The sequence below is a fragment of the Lycium ferocissimum genome, chromosome 7 (genome assembly GCF_029784015.1).
Source record: "Lycium ferocissimum isolate CSIRO_LF1 chromosome 7, AGI_CSIRO_Lferr_CH_V1, whole genome shotgun sequence".
In the NCBI taxonomy this organism is placed as follows: Eukaryota; Viridiplantae; Streptophyta; class Magnoliopsida; order Solanales; family Solanaceae; genus Lycium; species Lycium ferocissimum.
The window spans coordinates 61599702-61620650 of NC_081348.1; the positions used below are offsets into that span (position 1 = coordinate 61599702).

General features: G+C 35.8%; 2 protein-coding genes across 5 annotated transcripts; one reads left to right on the forward strand and one right to left on the reverse strand.

The window, feature by feature from the left end:
• The first annotated feature begins 722 nt into the window (after nt 1–722).
• Nucleotides 723–9370, forward strand: LOC132065817 (dihydropyrimidinase). Of its 4 annotated transcripts, none has more exons than XM_059459367.1 (13): nt 723–1117; nt 2655–2864; nt 3962–4013; nt 4613–4882; nt 5034–5245; nt 6471–6591; nt 7121–7208; nt 7307–7385; nt 7609–7696; nt 7797–7837; nt 7938–7990; nt 8255–8411; nt 8985–9370. In XM_059459367.1, exons 1-13 carry the CDS (start codon nt 1037–1039, stop codon nt 9168–9170), a joined length of 1638 nt encoding a protein of 545 aa, XP_059315350.1. In that variant the 5' UTR covers nt 723–1036; the 3' UTR covers nt 9171–9370. The 4 variants fall into 4 exon arrangements, with proteins under 4 accessions (XP_059315350.1, XP_059315351.1, XP_059315352.1 ...); XM_059459368.1 differs by having other exon boundaries at nt 724–1117; nt 2667–2864; XM_059459369.1 differs by having other exon boundaries at nt 724–1117; nt 2697–2864.
• Nucleotides 9371–9507: 137 nt separating this feature from the next.
• On the reverse strand, nt 9508–18481 carry LOC132065818 (uncharacterized). Its single transcript, XM_059459371.1, has 7 exons — nt 18397–18481; nt 16051–16239; nt 14689–14871; nt 14224–14403; nt 10870–11052; nt 9901–10086; nt 9508–9641 (listed from the first exon to the last, which is right to left on the reverse strand). Exons 1-7 carry the CDS (start codon nt 18412–18414, stop codon nt 9591–9593), a joined length of 990 nt encoding a protein of 329 aa, XP_059315354.1. The 5' UTR covers nt 18415–18481; the 3' UTR covers nt 9508–9590.
• Nucleotides 18482–20949: the final 2468 nt, after the last annotated feature.

A 20949-nucleotide genomic window follows, 5' to 3' on the forward strand; every position in this document is an offset into this window, starting at 1 on the left:
TACCATCTTGTTACCAAATCTTCTATACTTATAATAGAACGGTAATTATAATTGACCTTTGAATAATTTAATAGAGTGGTCATTTTGGCCGTACAAAAGTTTAAACAAAAATTTATCATCTCTGTTTAGTTAAGTTTCTAGGAAATCACAAGCTATTTTAATTATTATTTTTACATGTGACACACCTTAAGGGTTCGTTTGGTTGATGGGATAAAGTGAGATATCCCATGATTAAATTTGAGATAAAACTTATAAGTACTTTATTTGATTTAAGGTATAAATTTATATTTCAAATTTAAATTCAAATTTAATCCTAGATATCCACCTTATATTATCAAGCCTGATGTTGTTTTATCCACCTCAGACAGGGGCGGAGCCACATAGGGCCCGAAACCCCTCCGGCAGAAGAAAACACTGTTTATACATGGTTAGTTTTTTTTATTTTTGTATATATAGTAAATGTTGAATCCCCTTTAGCCTCATCGCATGTTTATTTTTTTTATATTTTGAACCCCTTAATGAAAATTCTGACTCCGCCATTGCCTTCGGATAGAACAAAGTACCATCTTGTTACCAATCTATTCGCATCAATTATAGAAATCTACTTATAATTGGCATTTGAATAATCTAAAAGTGTGGAAATTTTACAAAAGTTTAAACAAAAATTCATTATCTATAATTAGTTTCTTAAAAATCAAAACCTATATTATTTTTTTAATATGTGACACACCTTAAAAGTTAGGTAGTAAAATAACCGGAAAAACCTTATCCAAGGTTGTTTTCTATACCAACAAGCAACAACGTTGAAGATTCAAAAGTTTCAAAATTTACCATACAAGATTCTCTATCGTGGGCCCATGTGACAAATCCACACCAGGTTTCCTGTAGCTCCGGCAGCAAACAGGAACTGAAAGTGTTTATTGTTTAAAAGGAACTGAAAGTCAAAACTGATTGCAATGGAATTTTGGGTTGCTTTATCCAATTTTCACCACAACTAATATTGTTTGAGAGACTCAAGAATTTGATCGACCGATAAATGGAGTTTTTGATTACTTTGGTTTCTGTGTTTGCAATTTTCTCCACCTTTTTCCCTGTTTCTGAATCCAACAATAACCAGGTATGTCTTTGTATTTGATTTGACATTTCTTTTCTCTTGTTATATAGATTAAGAGAGTAGGAAAGATTCATTCTTGACAACACTAAATCCTAAAAGAGTACTGGAAGTTGAAGTTAAAAATATTATTTGGAAACTGAAGTTGTGTCTGAACATAAATAAAAGTTGGCCTTAGCGTGACTCACACCTCAAAAGCTAGCTCAAAGGGAGCAGAATTGTCCAAGCCTTATAAAGAGCCCAGGATTATGTGGTATATGCTCTTCATTTTGTGAAGGAAGATCATAATTTTGCTTCAAAGACTCCTCAAATGAGTTTTTTTTTTTTTCAATATTTCAAATACCGATGACCAAACCATTAGCAGCAAATGCTGTAGTTGATTTGTGACTTCTTGACCACTAAACTGTTGGGATTTTAACGCGACGTTATGCGGAAGCTAACAATTGCAAAACCTTGAAACACGATAAATCATAAACAAAGAGAAGTATACTAAAATATGCATAATAAATAGGGAAAAGGGTCAAAAATACCCCTCTACTTTGGAAAAAGGGCTAAAAATATCCTCCGAACTTATTTTGGGTCAAAAATACCCCTCTCATCCTTAAAGTTTTCAAATATACCCTTGTCTTAATGGAAATTATCCCCCAAAATAACCCGAAATCATTTTTTAAACTAACATCATTTAAACCCAACCCAACTAAATAATAACCCACAAGATCTCCTTATTCCCCCAATTCCCTCAAACTTCAAACCTACGTATTGGGGGAATAAGGGGATCTTATGGGTAATTATTTAGTTGGGTCGGGTTTAAATGATGGAGCGGGTTTAAAAAATGATTTCGGGTTATTTTGGGGGATAATTTCCGTCAAGACAGGGGTATATTTGAAAACTTTAAGGATGAGAGGGGTATTTTTGACCCAAAATAAGTTCGGAGGATATTTTTAGCCCTTTTTCCAAAGTAGAGGGGTATTTTTGACCCTTTTCCCTAATAAATATGATATGGTTTGGCCCATTGAAAACTGATATAAAAGAAAGTATAAAAGCTATTGAGAGAATATAATCTCCCCCTAAACAAGACTCTTTAATGACTACATTGTGGATGCTATTGTATTGTTGTGTGAGAAGTAAGGATGTTCAATTTATAGAAGTCCAAAACTTTTCCTCCAAGAAAGGGGTTATCCAAATATGGGAAAAGTAAAAAAACAATTATGTAAACGCTTTTCCCTACTGCAAGAAAAGGTAAAATCCAAATATGGTAAGAAAATCAGGACAAACTCCAACATGAACTAGACTGTCTACAGAGTGTATCTTTGACGGACGAATCAAAGTGAAGCCAGGTTGAATCTTCTGGTGGTTTTCTAATAAGTTGATTTGATTCATTGTTCCTTCTGTTTTTGTACTCAATGAACTGTTTCAGATTTTGTGGAGGACCTCTCATTTGAATCGTGGTAGATGATAAGGAATATGAACTGTTCTATGTATTGAATTTTGAGGAGTAAAGAAAATTAATAGAATCTTCTGCCTTCTTATCAATGTGGAGTAGTTTCTTTTGAAGGATGGTCTAAATCCTTTTGATCTTTCTCAGTTTTGTGATGCCATAAATATCTATGGAGATCCTGGGTGCGATGTTCCGTCTTCAGTTTCATCAAAATTACTGATAAAAGGAGGAACCGTAGTGAATGCTCATCATAAGGAGGTTGCCGATGTGTATATAGAAGATGGAATAATTGCGGCAGTGCAGCCTAACATTAAGGTAATTGTTGAAGTTTCTCTTTTTTGTTTGAGTTTTCTTGATTGACTGGGAAGTGAATAATAAATGTTGTGTAGGAGAGCTAGTTGGGCCGCTTGTCTGTTGTGATTGATCTCTCTGAACTGATAGCTGAATCTGATGCCATTTATTGTTCTTGATTCATTTGTAGCTAGCTACATTTTGTTGGTATATGGGAATAACAAAAGGGTTTAACAAATAATCTGTTTTTCTGTTAACAATCTGAACAACCGAAAAAAGTTTCTCATATGTGAAAGCTTAACTGGTATGATTCTGAAATAAACCCTGGTCCCTGGTACACCAAGATTAAAAGACTGGCAACTCTTGTAAGTTATATAATGAGAACATGTTATTGTTTTCCTTTCTGGATTTTACTGAAGACAAATCCAAATGAATTCACATAGTTTATGATAACATGGTTTATGATACACATGCAATTATCATGTCTGAACTGTGAGCTAGAATGTTCAGGTCTGGAAAAATATTTGGAAATCCTGTGTTGTGCCCTAGCAAATGGCGGTTTTTCTTAACTTTGCAAGGGAAATATTTTTTTAATTAGTCTGGAGATGGGTAAGAGTATGGTGGATATTATTTTATTTTTTTATCAAGAAATTGCAACGCTGGAAGCCAACTCTATGATATGGTGGATATATGGATGTAGCATCATATGAAAGTTTTTACTGGGGAAGGAATAGTTTTTTTGACTCCCATATCATTTTGCTAAAGGTCACATCATTATCACTTGATATAATTGTCAGGATTCCTTTAGCACGATAAAAGAACTTCTTACCTTCTGATTTTATGATCCTGAAGCTCGCTGAGCTGGGAGAACTGGCTTAGTTTTCTAGTTCTTCACTTTGTGTTTTAGGTTCTTTTGTGTCTTCAGTTGCTGGTCACATTTATTCCATTTACTTCTTAAGTTTTACCTACTTATATGCAACAGCTGCACCCTCAATCTGGCTTTATGAATTCCATAAACTCTTTTTATGTTTTCACTAGTTAAATATCTTTATCCTTAGTGGGTATTGCATTGCTTATCATCTGAATATGATGCACATCTCAGTTTACAAGACCATTTGCAGGTTGGTGACGATATCAAAGTCATCGATGCAACAGGAAAGTTTGTCATGCCAGGTAGAGTTTCTGAATATATTGCTATCTAGTCTCAGAATCAAAGTTTTGCTTTTTCCCTACCAGAAAAAGACCCATCAGGCGTGGCTACTGCAAACGGATATATTTTAGTATCATATGTGCAGCTCTTACATCAGTTCCACTAATGTTAATCTTATGTGAATAAGCAGAGAGTTTCCTTTAGCAAGATTTCCTATATTTTCCCTTGCTTAATACTCCCTCCGGATCAAAAAGAGTGTCCACTTAGCTTTTTTTCTCGAGTCAAAAAGAGTGTCCACTTATCAAATCAAGAAAGAATTAACCTTATTTTTCCAAATTTGCCCCTATTAAGTGCTATGTGATCAAATCCCAATACCTATTTAATTAGGGGCAGTTTCGTCAAATTACCTATTTCTAGGAGTTAGTATTTTCTTAAGGGGTGTGCAAATAGCTAAGTGGACACTCTTTTTGATCCGGAGGGAGTATAAGATATTCGAGTCTGAGTGGTAAAATATGCATGAGAGCATTTTCTCGAAATTATAGTTCCTAATAAACAGTCTCACCAGCAAACCTTGTCTAACAGACAATTTACCTTTGCTTGCTAATTCTCATGATGATGACAGGAGGAATTGATCCTCATACACACCTTGCTATGGAATTTATGGGATCTGAGACAATTGATGACTTCTTCAGTGGACAAGCGGCCGCATTAGCTGGTGGAACAACAATGCATATTGACTTTGTTATTCCGGTAAATGGAAGCTTATCTGCAGGTTATGAAGCGTATGTAAAGAAAGCTAAGAGGTCATGCATGGATTATGGTTTTCACATGGCAATTACAAAATGGAATGAAACTGTTTCAGAGGAGATGGAAATTATGGTCAACGAGAAAGGTTTTCTTATTTCTAGAGAGTGTGTCATTCGTCTGAATACTTTTTAAGTTTCAGTTCATACTTGTGGGGTAGTTCATGGGGAAGCATCTTTCCCGCTGCACTTTTTGGCGTCTATTTAAGTCACTCTTCTTGACTATCTCTCTCACCCTAGGTATCAACTCTTTCAAGTTTTTCCTTGCCTACAAGGGCTCCTTCATGGTTAATGATGAGCTTCTCATGGAGGGGTTGAAGAAGTGCAAGTCCCTTGGTGCCTTAGCTATGGTTCATGCAGAAAATGGGGATGCTGTATTTGAAGGTCAAAAAAGAATGATCGAACTTGGCATTACTGGTCCAGAGGGACATGCACTATCAAGGCCTCCATTGGTAAAGTCAACTTATTTTGCCTTCAACATTCATGCCTAGGGATAAAGCTGCTTTAGTTTTTTCTGTCTCTTGCTTGTCAACATGCATGCACTTTTGCTTCATTGCGACCAAGTAATTGGAGCTTTGAGTTCCAGAAAAAATCAATTATTAGGTAGGAATTTTTTTGCTGTAGGTTGGTAATTCTTTCTCATTATTAGAACCAGTAAAGTAATAAGAACAGAAAATACTGTCTAGGTCTAGGACATTGCAATGTAGGAAATATTTTCATTTTCTAGCAAGGAAAGTATATTACAAGGCATAATATTTTGAGGCAAAATATTAAGGCATGCTGACCAATCCTACAAGATATCATTTCTATCTGTGACAGCTCGACAGTGATACTGAAGTGGTATTTTTTACTTCAAGCTTTTATGTTATTAAGGCTCCTTTGAATTCTCCCTTTCTCTTTTGGTAGAAAAAGTTGTAACAGCTGGCCAACTGCATCTTAAAAAAAAAAAGGTAGTCATCATTGTAATAGCTTTCGTTGATCAACTTCACCAAATTATATCTTTGAGTCTTATTCATTTTTATGTATAGCATGAAAGTGCGGCATTACTATTCTGCTGGTTATCTTTCATGAAATCAATTATTTGAAAGTAGGATGAGAGTTGTGCAGCATAGGTATAAATATGAGTGATTTTTCGACATGAAAGAACTTACTTTCTAGATAAATTATGTAGGTGACTGCGATGAAGAAACAGAAGTACTTCTTTAATTCCTTTTAGAGGGTTAAACTAAATATATGAGCTAATTCAGTAAACTATATAGACAAGCTTCTGTGTATACATTTAATTGGATTGCATATGAATAAGTAGTAAATATCTTTAAGTCTTCTGCATATGTTGACGGCATAGGATAGATGAGTAACCATTGGTCAGATAATGAGAAAAGTTTTTGGACACAGCACTAGGTGTGTAAGATGCTTGGTAGCTATAGTTGTCAGTCACGGATAATCATGGACATAGAATTTCAGAAGTGACGATGCTACATAGTTGTATGAATTAAATATTTGTTAGATTATGGTGATTTCTTCAAGATTTTTTTGTTATTTGTCGTATTTCTGTTCTTTCTTGCCAACAATGTCCTCAATGTGATTGTGAATGTTTGTGCTTTGATTGACAAAGCTATTTCATCCTTTGAATAGCTTTCCTAATGGTGCTCCTTGCAATGTCATTAATAATCGCAGCTGGAGGGAGAGGCTACTGCTCGAGCTATTCGTTTGGCTAGCTTTGTGAACACTCCATTGTATGTTGTTCATGTCATGAGCATTGATGCGATGGAAGAAGTTGCCAGAGCTCGGAAGTCAGGTTTGGCATAAACTGTTCGATAGTGTATTTGATGGTAATTTGGATTAGTATTTTTGTAATGCTTACCCTATAGTGAATGTGCCATGATCGTTGTCCCCTCTAAGGAATATTAGTAAGTACTAGTATTTCAAGTTCTTGGTTTTAGCCCCATCAAGTCATTCATGCAAACCCATTCTGGGGCTAAATGGTTTGTTAGTTTTTTTTTTGGTCAATTAACCATGGAGCTCCTTTGGTTTGAAGGTCCTCTTTTCTGCTCTTTAGGTGTAATCAAATTGTTTACTCTACTTTAAAGTTACCAACCTTCAATGGGAACATGTAATCAAAACTTTACATGGTACTTGTAGTGTTTCTATCTCTAACTTCCACAGTGCACGTTGTGTTTCTATCTCTAACTTCCTCTGTGCGCGTTTTTGTCTCCTCTCTGAAAGACACGTTTATTTGCGTACTATCTATCAAATACTTTGCTTCAGATGCCAGTTTCATGGCACTTCACTTAGGCCTCTATACTAAATGTACCATCTCATTTCAGGTCAACGAGTTGTTGGGGAGCCAGTAGTTTCAGGTTTACTTCTTAATGATTCAGTACTTTGGGACCCTGACTTCCATTTTGCAGCCAGGTAAATATCATTTTCTCCTCTGTATTTAGCTTTTCTTTCTTTTCTTTTCTCCCTTCATAGATGACATAAGATTCCCATAAACATTTTTATTATTTCAGGTATGTCATGAGTCCACCAATCAGAGCACCAGGTCATGGAACAGCTCTTCAAGCAGCTCTTGCGACGGGTCTTCTGCAGGTTTTCAATCCTGATCTTTGTATAGATATCAATATATGTTTTTTTGTGCTATTACAAATTTTAAAGCTACTTGGGGACTCCATTGGTCATAGACTCATTGGCAATATCCAAATATTCCACTTTCCCCTGTCTTATGATCAGTCCATCAACTCATATGAGCAAGATACATGTCATTAACATTCCTTTGTCTATACAACTGATCAGCATGGTTTCATAAATGCAGCTGGTAGGAACCGATCACTGTACCTTCAACTCAACTCAGAAAGCCCTAGGAATTGGTGATTTCCGTAAAATACCAAATGGTGTTAATGGTATGCAAAACTTTCCTTTTCTTTTCATATACGTATTGCTTTGTCTTTAGCTTCCTTCTAATGTATTTCTAAGTTCTTCAGTATAATAATTTCTTTATAGGTATGGAGGAGAGGATGCATTTAGTTTGGGATACAATGGTGGTAAGCTGTGACATTTCCTGTTGTTCTGAATGCGACGTGATGCTCAAATAAATTATCATGTGCGAGTATATTGCTTGCTTACTTTCGACTGTTATGTCAGGCATCTGGTCAAATACCTGTCACTGATTATGTTCGCATAACAAGCACTGAATGGTAAACTACCAAACCCTTTTTTAATAACTTCTCAAAAGTTGGATAATGGGCCCACCCTTCTCCACTTAAGTACAAGACTTTTATTGATAAACTACTATACTTTGGCCAAAGGTTTTGCAGATGTTCTGATATTTATTTCAATGTGAATCTAATTCCACAAGCCTAATGCTTATGCTTTCTTCTTTGGTTTAATCCTTTGTATTTCAACAATGCTACTGTCTTATTATGGAAGCTTAACTGGAGATACCTGATCTTGTGTTTTAGTGCTCGGATCTTCAATATCTATCCAAGGAAGGGAGCAATACTTGTTGGGTCTGATGCAGATATAATCATTTTTAATCCAAATTCGAGCTTCAAGATCAGTTCAAAGTCACACCATTATAGGACCGATACCAATGTCTATGAGGGTTGGAGAGGCAAGGTAAGCATTCACTAATTATTGAGTTTTATATATTATATACTTTTGTTTTGTTGAACTTTGCCGCATGCAGTGATTCTATTGTTTCAATGTTCTTGTGAATTTACTTAATACTTAATAAATGTTAAAGGAATATGATTAGCCAAATCAAAGGAGCGATTTCAGAATAATTTCCTTTATTCGTTTTGATTTATTTCCTTGCATAAAAGCAGTTAGACACTCGAGTATTACATTTTTCTGGAATCTATATTCTCATGCTGTTTCTCCCATTGATAATCACTTCGTAAAAGTTGTAATTGTCTAATCCCTTAAAGAAAATTGCTATTGTCAGGAGAAGCGAACACTATATTTTCTTGAAAACGATATTTTTATTTTGTTGAAAACGATATTTTTCTATAATTTAACCATCCACTAAATTTCTGTTTTTTCTTTCTTTCTGAACACCATTTGTTTTATGCTAAATTTACCCAATTTCACAGTCCCTCCTTTTACTGCTTGTCAGACATTGCCGTTGCTTTTTGCTTGCACTTTGTTAAACCTATGTTTTATAATTTTCCCTCTTTATTCCTTATACAGGGAAAAGTTGAAGTTACAATTGCAGGAGGAAGGGTTGTTTGGGAAAATGATGAGCTGAAAGTCATTCCTGGTGTTGGCAAGTACATTGAAATGCCACCTTTCAGTTATCTTTTTGACGGGATAGACAAGGCTGATGCAAAGTACCTCTCTTCCTTGAGAGCACCCATAAATCGGTCAACGATTTGATTTGGCAAATTCACTTTTCATTTTGAGGAACAGAAATCCTGTCTCTATTTACTTGTAAATACAGAACAATCGTAAGGACATTCAGACTCCTGCAGTTGCAGATAGGCCCTTGGGCACATAATGTTATTTTATCAAAGTGATGTTTGTTCCATAAAGGATATTATACAATTACTGAATGGAGATTGTGCGTTTATCTCGTAGTGCAGAATATAAGTAGATCCCAAGAATCACACAGCTTTTGATTATAACATTGCTATATTTTCTTGATTTTTACTCCAAGCAAGACGCTTGGATGCATACATTAGCTCTGATGAAAAATGATAAAATTCTCTCATGCTTTCATTTATGAATACAGGAGAGAAATAGTCAGTTCAAGACTTCTACAGAGGGGGCTCCTCGCTCACACTAAAAACCACGGCATCATACAGGAAGACAGCAACTAAGGTAAGTCAGGAACTTCTTCTTTTTCCTCTGCATAAAGGACATGTTCAAAATGATTAGAGGTATGGTTGCACTTGCATAACCACAAATTAAAGCTATATCGGTACATACTGTTTGGCATGTTCTGATCCTAGGGCGTCAAGCAAGGACGGATATGGATCAGAACAAACCCCAATATGCACTTCTATTCTGTTACTTGAGGAAATTCTGTCTCGAGAATATTATAATGCATAGTATTGAAGATGTGTTTACCATGTAACATAATTTTTCGGAGATTAGGATGTCTTACCGTGGCAGCTTTCTCTCGCTCCCTGAATAGAAGATCCTGCTCAAAGTCATAGCTACGATGAGTTACATCACTCTTATGCTTCTTCCTGTTGGCGCGCGCTTGAGAGAACACCACAGAATAATTGGTCTCACTCGGAGTCTTTTGCTCCCACTCTCCAAATTGAGGTACTGACAACCAACCAGTTTTCTACAGATTTAGGAAACAATCTGATAAGTTATTAAGAGTTGGTGAGTATTTTTCTTGTACAGAGCTCGTAGTAGTTTATGGATGATTAATATGGAATTCATGACTGATACATCTTTGCATTGCTTGATTAAACTGGAACAAAATGAACACATTACTCGTTAGCTAAATAAATAGCTTGAGGGAGAGATTGCTGTAAGGAGAATAGATGCACACATGAAGTAGACTTCGGGCATATATAACTGAACTTCAAGCATAAATGACTGAACTTGTACCTCAACAAGATTTAACAATGCCTAATAAAAAAAAAACTCATATTTGAAATTTGAAGCTCGAAGTGGGTGCAATAGTGTTTCAATTGTCTTCAAGGTTCGAACCTTCCGATCAATAGTTGTCCCTCAATTTTTTGAACTCAAAATAACCCCAATCAATCTCAAGTTCCAAGTACTTAACAAATATCAAAATATGGAAAGTCAAGTTTGAGTTCTACTTTTTTTTTTTTTCAACAATGGCGGATTTCTTCTAAACCTCAAACTACAGATATTTCCAATTTTGATTCCACAAGACCACAAAATCATATTCTAGATTTGATTCAACACCAGATTTTCAAATTCAAACAATTCCAATTTGAATTTCAGTTTCAAGCTTGTTTCTCCAAGTGGGATTCAGAAATACCTCCCCTGATCTTTGAATGTATGAATGGCAACGAGAAAAAGATGAAGAAGAAATGGAGGTGTGTCTGCATGTTCAAATAAATATTCATGGGTCTAGGGAAAAAATTCTTACCATAGGTGAAGCATCTCGGTGTTTGCCAAGCTCTTGCTCAGTTCCCAGGCTGTGGCGTGCTAAACCATGTCTATGCTGCTTCTTTTTGGCACGATCTTGGGACGACGCCATGGGATAATTTGGGTTGTTCCCGCTCTTCTGATCCCATGTTCCATACTGAGGCGCTGCCGTAGGACTATTTTTCTAAAAGCACGGAAAAAAAAAAACAGTCAGTGAAACAATACAATACGAGCAACTCACTCTCTGGACGACTTGAAATGCTATCTAAGTTTTGAATCATTAACATTATCATAATCTAAGTTTCGAATCATTAACATTATCATAATCTATGTTGGTTGAAATGTTATCCAGCACCCCTCGAAAGCCCATGCCTGGTAACTGGAGATTCGACAAAATAATATAGGGGTCCAACATCAGGTAAATCAAGAATTGGGATAAGCCTGTCTCTGATACTTTAATAAAAAGTAGACCCCAAAAGCTACCTCAAGAGGTGAGGACTGCCCAAGACCATATAAGAAGACCAACGGACCACATCCCTGCTGATGTGGGATATCCAATAATTATAAAAAATTGAAACAAGGTTATGAATGATGACCATGTGAAACATTATTGATATTGCTATGGTCAATGCACATTAACTGAACAGCCCATGATGAACACAGTGTTATAAAGTGAAGTTAACCCAAACCATTATGAACAAGCGTGTAAACCGGAATTAAATCCACATATGTGCCGAACTTTCATGTATAGTCAATTTTGTCAGTGCCTATTAAAGTGCACTTATCTATTGCACCAGAAATTTTCTTATTCACACCTTCCTTTTTCTTTTTCTAACTTTTTACAAAGTTATAGGACAATAGGAACGATCTAATTGGATTGGAATTGCCAAAGACGAGGGATTAGAATTTTTGACACTAATTTGAGTTCTAATCTGGGCAAAAGGCATAAATTGACACTTAAAATTGTTCCCAAAAGTCATTTTCACACTTAAACTATTCAGGCGATCCATTACACACCTAATATATTTCAAAATGATATTTTTTATCCCCTAAAAGCTGATGTGGTAGAACAAAAATTGTAATTCAAAAATAAGCAAGTGAAGTCAAAATTAAAATAAAAAATAATTTTTAAATAATTCCTCCACCACCACTGCCCCCGCAGCCCCCAAAAAAACCCCACCCCACCCCCATCTCTTCCAGCTTCAAACCACTGCCACCGTCACCCCTCCCTCCCTTCTCCTCCACCTTCACGCCACCCTACCCCACCCCCAAACCCTTCTTCTTCATTTCACCAACACCACTCTCCCCCCACCACTCCCACCGCCATTCTCCTCCCCCTCCCCGGTCAAACTCCACCACGAAAGCAACAATCCTCCATTGGTATACTTGTGAAATTTCCATTGATGTAACGTTGATAGCAAATCTGTTGCCATCTTAACATTGATAGCAACAGTAGTAGTAAAATTACTCCGTCCAAAATGGCATCAAATCTCTAATCTGTTGGTGCCATCTAACGTTGATAGCAGTAGAGATTTGGTGCCATTTATTTCTAATCTGTTGTCCCACAAATGCAAAAGGATTCCCTCTTTTTAAAGAGGCAGTGGTTCCTCCTTGCCATTCTTTAAAATGAAGAAGGCAGAGCAGTGGTTCCTCCTTGGCAGTGACGGGGGAGGACGAGCAGTGGTTCCTCCTTGCCATTCTCTCTTCTTCTTTTTGGAAAATAGCTTGATGAGTTTAATATCACACATAATAAAAAATAATAAAATTTATTTTATAAGTAGATTAGATGTAAATTTGGTGATCGGAAAAGATGGAAGCTCACCGGAAAATATTGAAGCTCATTGGAAATAATGGTGGTTATACAATAAGAAAGGGAGTAGGGATGAAGAAGAAAGGGAGGAGGGGAAAGGAAAAAAATATAAAATTAAAAATTAGAGGATTTTTCGATGTGGCACTGAGGTGGCATTGATGTGGGGAGAGAGTGTGTACACTCTCCCCTAGTGCAACTGGTCATATTGTATCAGGAAGTAAAAAATATCACTTTTAAATATATTAGATGTGTAATGGATTGCCAGGATAGTTTAAGTGTGAAAATGACTTTTGGGGATAAATTTAAGGGTTAATTTATGTCTTTTGCCTTCTAATCTCTTCACCACACCTTTGGCAGATGCATTAGATTTTGGTATAATAAATATGTTACTTTCCTCTCTTCTCATGAAATTGGTTACTCATCCTTGACGCATAGGTCAAATTTCCCCTTTGTCAACGCAAACTCACCCATTACAAACAATATAGACTAGATTTGTTAATCTATGAAATTTCTTTCCTAGAATGGTGCAACTGCTAATCTTCAAACCACCGGTAGGTAATAGATCTAGTAAAATGCACAAGTAGATTAAGTTAAAACTTAATACACGGTAAATACTTTGCTATAAATAACCTCACATAACCTTTCTACTTATCTCTCGCCCCAACCCCAACTAGATAATCCAGTTGGGGAAAATGGGTTTACACAGTAATCTATAGTTTGAGATTGCTGACAAAACCTATGATTCTCATGTACCTAACTGAAAAAATAGTTGATGGGCTTTCTGTCTCATGTTTCTCAAGCAAGACATTACAATCACTTTCGTACATTTACCATTTTCGGACTTGTTTCATATGGAGGACCCCTTTAAATGCTAGAAAATGCTGTCAACTTTTTCTGGCAAAGCATCTCCACTTGGTTGAGTGTACAAGTCGTGCAGGTAGTAAGTAGGAACAATGTTGAACCCTTAAGGTCATTTGCTCGCCTAAGTAACACCATGATGCTCATGGTCTGAATTTGTCTAATGACATATGCAAAGTAGGGGGTAGTAATCATGGTGAGTCCCACATCAGTGGGATAAGGACTAATTGGGCTCTTTATATGGTTTTGGGCAATCCTCACCTCTTAGAGCTAGTTTTTGAGGTTGAGTTAGGCCCAATATTCATTTCTTTGCATGGTACCAGAGCCAGATCCATCCCAATTATGTCCAGCCCTGGGCATGAGGGGGTGTTGAGTCACGCATCAATGGGATGGGGAGAAATTAGTCTCTTTATATAGTCTTGGGCAATCCTTAACTTTTGAGCTAGCTTTTGGGTTTGAGTTAGACCAATCTTTATGTAGTCTTGGGCAATCCTCAACTCTTGAGCTAGCTTTTGGATTTGAGTTAGACCAAAGATTCATTCATACTACTCATGGTCTGAATTTCTGTAACGACATATGCAAAATAGGGGGTAGTAATCATGTTTTTACCATACCAAAGACATTTTCCATTGTATCACTAGGGAGAAGTTCATCTTGTGTCTCATAAGAAAAAATAACATTTCTTACCCCGGGTGATACCTCGTGATGCTTGCCAAGCTCTTGTTCATTTCCCAAGCTGCGTCGTGCTAAATCATGTTTATGCTGCCTTTTGTTGGCACGAGCTTGGGGGGACACTTTCGAGTAATCAGGACTACCCTCACTCTTTTGATCCCACTCTCCAAAATGAGGGACAGACTTTGGACGAGCCTGATACAAATTTGTGAAATATATTAGTGAAACAATAACACTGTCTTATCGATTCTCTAAAAGACATGAAATGTTATCTAATTATTGAGTTATAATTGTATAGTGCGATGTAGTGTGTTCAGCAAGTAGTTTCTGGGGAAGGAGTCATACAATTCCATACCAAAGACAAATCCTGACAATACCGTTGAAGGAGAGTTTGTCTTGTGAGTTGTATGATGCATTAAATGAAGAAGCCTCTGCATATGTAAATGAACTATTTAAGGTTACAAGAGAAGTATTTCTTACCATTGGTGAAACCTCTTGGTGCCTGCCAAGGTCTTGCTCATTTCCTACGCTTTGGCGTGTTCTATTAAGTTTATGTGGCTTCTTGTTGGCACGATCTTTGGGGGACACCACATAATTATCAGGATTGCCCTTAGTCTTTGAATCCCATGCTCCAAATTGAGGCACCGGAGTAGTACTGTTTTTCTATAAATTTAGAAGAACTATTAATTGATGACATTATGAGTTACCCATTCTCTAAAATATATGAGAGGTAATTAAATGTATCGTAAACTAGAATAACTTGCATAAGGAGAAACGATAAATGGTATTGATAAAATCGGGAAGTATGGTCATGAATGATGATAATGAGAATCATAGTTTATATGTTCTATTAGTTAATATTCTAGTTGTTGTTGCATTAGTTACCGCAGACTTTGAAGGACATAGTTAAAGTGAAGTTAACAGTTCGAATTATACATGGTTAAAAGCGGAGAAAATTCAAAGATCAGGTGAACTTTGATGTCTTAGGATGGTCATTAGTGAAGTTCACTATCATTATTAATCTAGTTGGGAAAAAATTAAGGTGTATCAGAGTCAGACCTATCTGTATTCTTGGTTTACCCAACATCGGACCTTCATGTCATGTCGTACACGCTCTAGGCATCTAGAGCTGGGCGTGCATAGAGGTGTTAGAATGTCCTAAATTAAGTAAGGAAATGACATGGTGTCTCCATGTATAAACTTGGTTAATTCTCACATGAGCTAGTTTTTGGGCTGTTAGATCCAAAAATCATTTCTTTAACAAAATAAGGGATTATTCATGTTGTTATCATACCAAAGAGAAGTTTCCATTGTATCACTAAAGGAAGGTTTGTCTCGAGGCTCTCATTTTTACTTTTTGGTTTAATCATCTTGTATTCTGAACTCGTTGGCCAGTCTAGTTCGGATTCTCACTGTAAAAAGTCCATTATGGGGGACCCGCAAGGGTGGCTCAGTTGGTTGATCATTGGGCTTTCATAATGGAGGTCTCAGGTTTGTAACCCCCCTGCCTACAACAACAGGGGATTTGCCTGGGTCGAGCTCGTCGCACGGGCTTGCCTACTGCGGCGGGTTATCTCTCCTGGTTGTGGTTTGCGGGCTGTTGCACAAGAGCGGGGTTTACCCTATGCGCACCCGAAGGGTAGCGGCTGCAGGTTCCCTTGTCAGAAAAAAAGGGTCCATTATGGGAGTTTTTAGCTCTCCCTATCAAAGAGAACTCCATTCCTGAGGCTCGAACCATTACCTCCGGTGAAGTCTCATATTATACTAAAGTGAGGATGTATGTGTAATTGTGTATATGTGAACGAATTTTCGTGATGGTAGAAGAAAAAAAGTATTTCTTACCCCGGGTGATGAGACCTCTTGGTGCTTGCCAAGCATTTCTTGCTCATTTCCTGGACTGTGGTATGCTAGATTATGTCCATGCTGCTTCTTGTTTGCACGAGCTTGGGAGAATACCATGGAAAAATTAAGGTTGTCCCCGGTCTTTTGATCCCACGCTCCAAACTGAGGCACAGACGGCGATCCATTTTTCTACATAGAAAAATAAACTTTAATTAGTCAAACGATGACTATAGAAGTTACCCAGTATCTATGATATGAAATGTTATATAAACGTTGGATAAATTAAGCATGTTGTAAACTATAATTTGAAAAGAATGTCGTGAATGACCATGGAATCATAGTTTTATTAAAGGAATTGGACCAAGAAAAGATGAAGTTAACAATGTGAAATTCACATATCTATTGGATTTTGATGTACAGGAATTGTCACTAGTTAAATCTCAAGCTTATTAAGCAAATTAAATTACTTTAGGGATACTGCACCACAAAATTTGATATTCTTACCTACAATGATGAGTTAAGTTTTTGTGTGATAATAAGTGCCGTACTTTTATTCTCCTTTCTTGAAAGTTGTTCTTACGATGATGCAGTTGTTGATAGGTCAATTTCCCCTTATCAACACATGCAGATTGTGACAAAGGATTTAAACATAGTTTAAATACATATATTTCAAAAAATTCTAATTAGATACATAATTCGGATTGAATGTAGTGAGGTATTCTCCAATATCTGTTGGCAGGTCAGCTTAGTACTGTGGAAAAGGAGGAGTGACTCTTGTTCCTAAACAAAGCACCGGTCAACGTTTGTCATCCTTCTAACAGAAAATATACGGAGGGGAGAATCGGCATAATAAAGTAGAAACAGTTACTGAATAAGTGAGAAATATTGCAAATATGGTGAATGGTGGATATTGCCTGCATAAACGCCTATATCTGCCGCTATTTCCTACAGCCTACCATTAAGCCACTATTCTATCACCAATCTAGTTTACCATTTCTATAATGAAGTAATCTTGATGGCTAGTGACAGACGGTTGAAAACTTGATATGGGCTCAGTCCCCTACCCTTCTTCACCAAATTTTTGTCAATGGTAGATCGTTCAAACCAGCGGCATACGGTTAAACCCTACACTCGCAATTTGTTTTTGCCACTAGACCAAAGCCCAGAAGCATACTATTTTTATTTGATGAGAACTATATCTTTTAAAGGACCAAACATTGAATGTAACAATTAGAAGTACAATTATCATCCTATTATCTATTTTTATGTGGAAAAACATAACAAAATAAAGTAGTACCAAGTAAAATCTCAGTTCAAAACATTGTATTCTTATATAATTACCTTTCTCTATTACCCCAAGATGTTCCAATTTGCTAGGCGCTACTATTACGATAAGAATAAAGTGTTTGTGTATAAAAGTGTAGATGATTTTTTTTATTTATAATCAAGACCAATTTCCCTGATCTATATATACATGACCACCCTCCAAAAAAAGTTCAGAAACATAAAAGTCGGTTATGTAGGAGCTTTCAGTAGTAAAATGTCAAATAATAGTATTGTGTATGGAATACTTTTTTTTTTTTTTTTTTCAGATACAGAAAGTAGGACAATTAGCATGGGAGATGAGTATCTCTTCATCCTATAATTGTGATGATTTCTCATATTATACCACTTTTTAAACTAAATGCAGTACAACTTATAATTGAGCAAACAAAGAGATGAAGTATATTGCATGCAATGTTTGCAACTTTGATGCAAAAATAATAAGACAAAGTAAAAAGGGTTTTATGACTTATATCTACATCAAGAAATATACTTGTTTATATATCCTGTTATTAATTGCAGAAAACAACTGAAAGCTCATATGATACAAAAGAATCAATCTAGTAATTTCACCAATAATGCTTCAAGAAATACCCAAAATTATGTATAGTATCGCTAACCTTTAAATCCATGCTAAGAACCGTATCAGATGATATTAACCATTAATGATGATGTATAAAAATATAAATTATTGTTCTTGAAGGCCAGAAACAGAAGACGCAGAAGGAGAAACAAAAATGTTATAAAAGAAAAATCAAGAAAAAAAAATAGAGCAAAGAAGCTTTGATGAATGCATGGGAAACAAAATCTCCAACTAATAAAAATGGATTAACAACATTATCTTTATGATCATTTACGTCAAAAACATTTACTTTATCTCTCGTTTAATAATTTTCAAAAAAAAAAAAACATAAACAAACATGTAAGAATACCTAAGAATAATTACAATCTTCAAGATAACAAAAAGAAATTTAAACAAAAAAAAAAAAGAATTCTTTATCACTTAATGAATCTAAAACATACCTCCCTTTGTTTTGCCATGAAGGAGATAGAGGATAGGAAAAGAAGAGAGAAAATGGTGGAAATGTTTTGAGAAGAAATTATTATATGTTGTATCATTTCATTTATTTATAAGCCTCTAATGTTTAAAGAACATGAAATATTCTAACTATTCAAGTATATCCATTGCTTAAGAAACTAGAGGTGAAAATTAAAGAGTAGATATTAGACAACAAAAAAGAAAAAGGAAAAACAATAAGAACAATGAAGTTTCCTATAATTTATTTTGGTTAGTCTTAATTCTTTTTCCATATTTTCCCTAGATCTTTGGTGAGGAAAATTTCCTTTAAAAATTAAGCCTTTTAGAGAAGCATTTAAGTTAAACTAAAGGAGATTTTCTTCTCCCTATCCTCCTTAAAAGAATCACATAATCTACACAAAAGAACTGTTTTGCGCTTTTTTTTTTTCCTTTCTCTCTCTCTTTTCCTTTTACAAGTCTTAGAGACCATAATTTTGATTTTCAACGCATCCATCTCAATATTGGAGAGAAACATTTTTTGTCATTGAATCTAGAGTCATATCATTTTATTGCTTAAGAATGTTTTTGGTTCCTCCGTTTCAAAATTAGTTAAACGGATTTCAGTTATATATACTTAGAATTAAATGTTATCTTACCATGTAAATGGTTATAAGTTATACATGCTGACGATTTAAAGTCTTTTTACACTATCAATCTAATTGAATATGTGATAATAGGTAACTTATCATTTTTATTGAATTTCCAACTAATGTTTATCATATACTAGTAATTACTCCAGTGTCTTGATGATATGATCCTACTTAGCACACCTCATTTCAAGACTTACATCCAAGGCCAAGATATGGAACTTCAAGCTCTACAAGCGGTATGGATGATAAGGATGGCGTTGAAGGCCTTTGGAGGCCCATACAAGCCCCCACAATGAGGCCTATGATGTGTGGGAGGTGGCTTGGGAGAGGCTTGAAGAAGAAGCTACTAAAAAGGGGACCAAATGCGCAAAGTGGCCAAACGTGCAAATAGGGACATTTCTGCAAATTGGCTACATGTGCAAACTTGGACAAGGTCGGGAGTTGGCTATTTGTGCGAAGAAGGTTATGCTTGCAAGAAGGCCATGCATGCAAGAAGGCCATGCATGCAAGGTTGATTAGAGGGCCATCTATGCACGAGGGGGCGTGTTTGGCACGTTGAAGGCCAATTTTGAATCAAGACTACACTAAGAAGATCGGCCAAACAAGGCCCTTTCTTCATTAAGGGTAAGATTGTAATTGCCTATTAGTCTTCTTTACTTAGCTTGTATATATAGCTTGTCTTTCATTTCATTACTTAGATTTTGGATGATGAATATTTGAGTGATGATAGGATTATCACAGTTTGTTTAGCTAGGGTTTAGCTTAGTTTAGTAGATTTAATGGTGGATTCCATTGTTGGTCTTTGAACCGTTTATTTCCAATGATTTCATGAAGATTGTTCATTTGTGGATTTCATCCGAATATCTTGCCTTGAATTCATAGTGCTTTGGTTCTTTTGGGTTGTTGAATTCACGTTAGAAGGGTTTAGGTTTCATATACCTATATTTGTCTATAGGATTCCCCCATTCGGGTCAAGATTGTTCGTTTGTGGATTTCATCCGAATATCTTGCCTTGAATTCATATTGCTTTGGTTCTTTTGGGTTGTTGAATTCACGTTAGAAGGGTTTAGGTTTCATATACCTAAATTTGTCTATAGGATTCCCCCATTCGTTCTGCTCGTAACAATCCAATCAATTCTCCAGGTAAAAAAACATTAGACATTCCCTCTTCTGAAACCAAAACTTTTGATGTTATTTGACGTACAATAATTTCGATATGTCTATTATGAATCACGCCCCCCGGGAGCGATAAACTTTGTTGGATTTTATTAACCAAAGAGATTCGGCTTTGCGCTATAGTTAGCTCAAGACCAATCAAGAATCCCCAAGAATTCCATGAATTCTTGTTATACATTTGTTCCAACCCTCAACCCTCTTTTCTAGATTCATGGATATTGAATCAATCGAACGCACTTCTAACACCTGTTCTACTTTTGGAAGACTATTTATCCTCTTTTCTCACTCCCTTTTCTTCGTATCCTTTATTTTTCCGCGTTTGAATTGATTTGGCTTCATCCCCAAATCGATTCGTATCACTTTAAACTCTGGTTGTGTAAATATATTAAGTTATACGTGCTGACGATTTAAAGACTTTTTACATGATCAATCTAATTAAATATGTGATAATAGGTAACTTGTCATTTTTATTAAATTCCTAACTAATGTTTATCATATCCTAATAATTACTTTAGTGACCGAATAGTGTAAATATCTTTTTTCATCGTCAGTGTATTGAGTTAAACTCTAGTTAAACTAAATCAAAAATTAAAATATCCTTGACTAATCCTTTAAATTTCCAAATAAGAGAAACGGAAATATACAGCTAAATAACGATGCAAACTTTCTTTGAGGTTCCATACAAGGGAAATTTATTTTGTCCTGGCATTCTTATTTGATTTCTGAACAAGG